This window comes from Condylura cristata, unplaced genomic scaffold (assembly GCF_000260355.1).
Source record: "Condylura cristata isolate star-nosed mole 26May11 unplaced genomic scaffold, ConCri1.0 scaffold00018, whole genome shotgun sequence".
NCBI lineage: Eukaryota > Metazoa > Chordata > Mammalia > Eulipotyphla > Talpidae > Condylura > Condylura cristata.
Genome location: NW_004567119.1, coordinates 31,864,561 through 31,870,851, shown reverse-complemented (window position 1 = coordinate 31,870,851; position 6,291 = coordinate 31,864,561). Strand labels below are relative to the sequence as shown.

General features: G+C 36.8%; 1 protein-coding gene across 1 annotated transcript; it reads right to left on the bottom strand.

The window, feature by feature from the left end:
• Positions 1–935: 935 nt before the first annotated feature.
• On the bottom strand, positions 936–4,954 carry RGS1 (regulator of G-protein signaling 1). Its single transcript, XM_004685459.2, has 5 exons — positions 4,777–4,954; positions 4,331–4,411; positions 3,860–3,921; positions 2,422–2,585; positions 936–1,685 (listed from the first exon to the last, which is right to left on the bottom strand). The coding sequence occupies exons 1-5, from the start codon at positions 4,872–4,874 to the stop codon at positions 1,500–1,502; spliced, it is 591 nt and encodes a 196-aa protein (XP_004685516.1). The 5' UTR covers positions 4,875–4,954; the 3' UTR covers positions 936–1,499.
• Between the last annotated feature and the right edge of the window lie 1,337 nt (positions 4,955–6,291).

The following is a 6,291-nucleotide window of genomic DNA, read 5'->3' as shown; positions in this document are numbered from 1 at the left end:
ACCTCCGGGGCAGGCGGGGATCGAACTCATGCGGAAGTGGCTTTAGTTTCTCAGTGCAGTGCTTTAACCCGCTGCGCCACCAGGGAGGGCCTTATTAAAGCATCTTTAGATGACCTGAAAAATTCTGATTCAATCAGTCTGGGATAGGGCCCCTGAGATGGATGTTTTGTTTTGTTTTCAATATTCTAGGTAATTTTAACAGCTAAATATCAAAACTGGTCTTTTAATCTTTTTGGGTCTCATTTTTCATAGGATTTCTATGAACATCAAATGAGGAGTTTTTATAAATGTTCAGACACAATAAAATCAGTTATTAATTATGTTACGTCATGAAATAACGTTGCTGGGCCCTCCCTGGTGGTGCAACGTGTAAAGACGCAGCACTGCAAGCTCGCCACAGCCTCTTTAGTCTATGTTCGACCCCAGGCCCTGGAGATGATCTATATGGCGTGGCAGATCTCTCCTGACCTCTCCTGACCTGCCTGCTGCTCCCCTCAGCAGTGTACTTCATCAATCTGCCTGTCTTGCTTCCCATCTATCTCTGGTGAACTGCCCCTGCACCTCTGGCCTGTACCCCAGTTCTGCATGCATAAATAAAGAAATCTTTAAAAAGAAATAACGTTTCCACCCTTTTTTAAATGATTTCTTCAACATCTCATCAGTTTGAGGCTTGACTCTATGAGAGGATATTACATTTGCTTTGCTTATTTTTTGCCTTGTGATGACAAAGGGAAATAGTGTGTTTTGTCCAATACACACATAAAATATATTAGCAACTGGTGACAACTTTAGATGTTGAAGAGATGATGGAAAGTAGAAGATTTTTGCTGCAATGTTTGTTGAATCTGAGAAACAAATGCAATGTTTAAAATTGGCAATTGTAAACAGAAATTGCTTCTATATAAGACAAAACTGACATTTATTATTAACCCTGTGATAATTTAACTTAGTTATATTCGGAGTCCCAGTTTGCAGAGCAGTAGCTTAAGTTAAATACACTGTTCTCTTGTTTATCTCTTTCAAGTAAAAAAACAATCAAACAAGCAAAAACAGTATCAGTAACAACAATGGAAAAAAAAAGGTGTTTTGAAACACATACTTTTCAAATAGTTAGATTTTAGCAGCTCGGTAGATATGTATGAAGTGACCTGCATGCCAGTTCATCTTAAAGCTCACAGCTTGTTCAGTCAGTTGCAAAGTCTTTGTTCACAGCTTCTGTGTAACTTGGATTTCTCAGTTCTGAGGGATTTCCTAGGCCCACATTTTATTTCTCATAGTCCCACAGTTCCTTCTTCTGTCTGCTGCCTCTTAATTTTCATCTTGCTTATGCCTTGTCAGTTCTGTGCCTGGATCACATCCACATTACCCATTCTCAGTCATTTGTTTTACCCCAGGGTCCAGCCAGTCACCCAGAAAGGCCACCTTGTTCATCCAAGGAGCCAACTGGCATGTTCTTCTTGTTCTTGATGCCATTTTTAATTCTAGCATCCACAGACCTGTCACTTTAGACTGTTAGCCTGAAGGTCATTCAGAAGGTTGGAGTACATGTCTGATTTGAGGAATCTGGGGTAAGAGTCCTTTTCCATGAGAGTATATATGATCTTTTGGGCTTCATCAAAACAGGTGAGAGTTGGGGCCTTGACCTTCTTTGCAGTAGCTTCTCGAGTGCGAAAGTCAATATTGATCTAAAAAGAAATTTTTGTTAGTTAACCAACACTTTCAATTTATCACAAAAATTATGATGTTACTGTCTTTTTTGAAACACCTCAAATAGTGATTTTATGCATTCACTTAATTCAGTTCAAATATGTCTTGGATGTCTGTTTCCAACCATCTCTGTTCTAGGTGTGGAGAAAAGTTAAGTGAGGGTGTGGGGGTGGTGTGAACGAGCAGACATGAAAATTTAAATGTCCACAAAAGGTGATACATGCATCAGAAGTCACAAGGACACTTGGAATTGACAGGCAGAGAAGGAACTTTGTGCAACTATTGTCTTCTTAGACCAAGAATAATAAACTGGAAGGTTTATTAATAAACTGGAGCACTACTATTAACTGAAAATATTTTTTTTTCATTGAACTTGTAGGCATTAAATTAATCTGTATTTTATGCTAATCCCAGATGAGATCGTGCATAACACTATCTGACACGCAGTCCTGGGCAAATTCTGGGTGCCTGACATGCAATTCTGGGCAAATACTCCTTCCACTCCTGTCAAGTTAGGTAGTTTTGCAAGATCAATCTTTTTTAGCCTATTGTGTTGAAATATTCACAAATCTAGAACATAAGATAATTGTTGCAGTGAACTGTATGAATATACCTTGATAGCTAACAGTGAAATCATAACTTTTTTTTTGGGGGGGGAGCGAAAAGTCTAAGTTCTTTTAAAAGTAAATTGATGAAAATGAATTTATTACTTACTTGCTTAGCAGCATCTGAATGTACAAATGCTTTATATATCTTCTCTGCTTTATAATGCAAAAGATCAGACTCTGTTTTTTTGTAGTCTTCGCATGCCAACCAGAATTCAATATTCTCCTCACTGAACTCAGACTTTAGGAAACTTCCAAAGACATCTTGGCCGACTAAAAAAAGATAAAGGGTGAGAAAATTAATGATTAAGTTGAAGAAGAAATTTGCAAGAAAAATACTATTGCATTCTCTGTGTAAAAGGGAAAGCTTGTGCTAGAATAGCTGTATCATAGTTGGTAGAAATGGGCAAGTCACATAAGATGCTACAGGCATTAAAAGTAGTCAATACACATGGAGAGGGTACTTCATTGATTACAGGACCATCTCTTTACTTACATCTACCAACTTTTAGTATGAGTATAGAGTACTCATACTCTATAGTGAAGCAAACATTGACAAAGGCCATTGACATCCTGTGTATCGTTCAAAAATATATTTTTCCTACCCAATTCATCTTGGTCAGAATGACCAGTGAATGTGGCCTTTGTGTCACCTCTCTGCCCTGTGTACAAGTTTTACTTACAAGTGTCATGAAGGCTTTCTGATGGGACATCTCTACCCCTTTGTTTAGCTGAAGCCAAAATTAAGATGGATAATAAGATGGTGAACTATCTTGAACAACTTGATCCGCAGACAAGACTCATTAGGGTGCATGTGGGGAGAAGAGGATAAGATCCCCCTCTGGTAGAGACCAAGGTGAACAAGGTCCTTTCCCAGCAGAGTCACAGTGCCCATCATGAACAGGGCAGGCTGCTTTTTGTTCTTTATTTATTCTCATTAATCACTTCCCCCACAATGCATTTAAAAATTCCTTTCATTGCATCTATGCTATAACAGGCATCTTACTTTACATAGTAAATTATACACGTGTCCACGGCCTTCAAGGCTGAGACACTGTCAGTTTGTGAATCCTTATTGCCTCTTCATGTCTGCCACATAAGAGCAGGCTGAATGAGTGGGCTCATTAATGCACAAGTGCAAAAGTAATGAATTGACTTAATAAATTCAACTCCTTCTACTCAACAGCCAAAAATGTATTCCATAGGTCTGTTCAGAATGGTAGTTCATATAGTGATGCTTTGCTTTTAAAAACTTTAAACTTCAGAACCAAACATAATTTTAAACCTTGTAATGATCCATGGAGACACCTAGTTAGCTTGATAGATTTGTCAAAAGACAGTAGGAGACCTGAGGACTTCTCAAATATGATACTTTAATGAAGAATAATATCTGAAACTACCATGGTCATAGGAAAATAAGAATATAACTTTCTGTATAACTTTCTAGCTTCCCTATCTGAAATGCTACAGATTTTTTACTTAAGTCATTCAATGTATTAGGATATTGAGCTGAACCTAGAAACATTCAATAATTAATCTATACTTACTTTGATTGGCAAGAAGTTTTTCCAGAGATTGAGACCACTGTATTACTTCATCAGCAGAAAGTCTATAGGGGGAAAATTTATATAAATTAGTGAAAATTTTTTCCCATAAGCACAAACAGAATTAGAACAGTTGCTTCAATTCATCCCTCTATAAACTAAGATTTTAGTTGCAATAATTTTTATTAAAGTTTAAGAGAAAAATTTCCTTAGACTTGCTATCTTTCTGAAAGTGCCAGTAAAATATGAGCAAATTGAATTATATCGATATATGTTTCAACAATTGACCGATATCAAACATGTGCACACACGCCCTTGTATTTAATTTACATTGGTACTAGTATAGTCTAATTTATTTGGCTGGTGCCTTAGGAGAAATGAAGTCTTATGAGCAGTATTATGAATCTTTAGCTAGAACATAGAGCTAATACATAGACTGCTCGCAACGGCAGTTCAGAGGATGGGTGTACGTACATGTCTTTGGACTTGGAACGCTTCATTCCAGATTCCAGATGTGGGAGCATAGATTTCAGGTATGCTTTCATGTCCATTCTGCTACAAAAGACACAAAATTGAACATTCATGTTTTCTCAGTAGAACACATTTTGTTTCTAGAAAGAAAAGAGCATGAAATAAATTTCTCAAGTAATAAGAAAATAAAAAAAAATGCAATGACAGCATTTTGTAATATGAAAGATAGAGCCAATTTTATGAGCAAACATCTCATAAAGTCCCACCTCATTTAATTCCCTCTCATGATCCATCTTTTGAATATGCTTCTCTCTACTATAACTCACAACAGGTAATTGCTTAAGTCTGCCTTAGTCAAGTGCTCCTATTTCCTCCATTCATTCTTAATCCTTCTTCCTTTAAAGATTATCTATGTCAGAGTGGCAGAGTGAGACGCCGAGTGAACTTACAAAGTCTTAGGCCTCCTTTTTTGTGCTTTGTCGTCTAGAAGTGAGTGACCAGCTCCTTTCAGTTCCTTTGGGTGAGCAGAGAAGAACATCCCTGGCATGTCTTCCCCCGGTGCAGAGGCTGCTGCTCGCTCAGTCCTCACACAGTAAGTGTCTGCCAGGCACCGTCTCTGCTGCTTTATATAGTGTGGGGTAGCAGGCTCTGGCTGTTCAAAGGAGTCTGTTTATCAAGTGATGTTACCACAGACACTGGAAGTTCCCCCTTTCTTAGTGTTTGGTGACGTGGGTATTGAAAAAAAAAAAAGCATGCAGTGATGTCTTGTGGTTGCAACCTAACCAAATGAGAACAGGTCACTTGATTAGAAAAAAAGAAAGAACATTAAACAGACACATACACCACAGACTGAAAGTTCTAGGGCATTCTTGTTGTTTCTCCATAAGCACACTGCCTATTTCAATGAGATGTTTCAGCTTTGCCTATTATTCCTTGGTCATAAAATTCATCTCATCAAAATATTAGTTATTGTTGCTTTCAGGAAACAGTATAAGTAAACAAGTGCTTTTGTTTATTTGTGTATTTGTATTATTCCCTATAGGAGAGATTTGAAAGGGTCTTTTCACTTTTTCCTACTTTAACTCTCACCCCCTATTTCAATTTCAATGGCAAGTAGTCTTGATAGTGCCCTTCCAGATGTATGCTAGAAATTCTACGGTGGTATAGAAGATGACTATTGCTTACAGAAAAAAATAAAGCAAAATTAAAACAAATCTATAAGTGAATAAATGTATAGTTTATTTACATTTATAAAAGTGTGACATTGTAAATAAACTGATGCTCTCAGAGAAAAATTTTAAGGTTCAAAAAATTGAACTGTCTTTGAACTGACCAATAATGGCTACTTCTTAGGTGATGATCTTTCATATTTTTGCAGGGCCTCTGGAAAGTTATAGTATGGCTTTAATTAAGATTAATTATTAAAAGTAAAACAACCTAAGGAATTAGAAGACTAATAATTGGTCAGGGTAGAGGAGTTAGTGCAGTATTAGCTCATAATATATGGAGTATGCTTACTAATAGACTGTCCAGTTTAACTCAAACCTCTGGGTTTTGTACCTGAAAATGAAAAACAGTTTTTTTTTAGAGAAGTTTCTAATTAGGTAAAGCTGACAAAAAGGAAGAAAGTATTTATTAACTTTCCTCTCTTGGTTATATGCTCAGGCTGAAAACATTTGAAGGATTCACATTTGTAATATTACAGATCTCACTTACTACATGGTCATGAACACATTCTATGTTGTATGTAGCAAAAACCACTTGACTCAGTGCAGTAAGAATTAAAACCAATGAGATGAGCTGGCCACTTTGAAAGAGATACATACGAAATTGATGTGCTTAAACACAGATCACATAAGACATTTGTTTGTGTATTTTTGTGGTTCACGCCACACTTTCTATTAAAATCTTCAGTGCTGCTCCTGTTTCTTTAGTACTCATTCTTTTAGATAATTGTAAGTCAA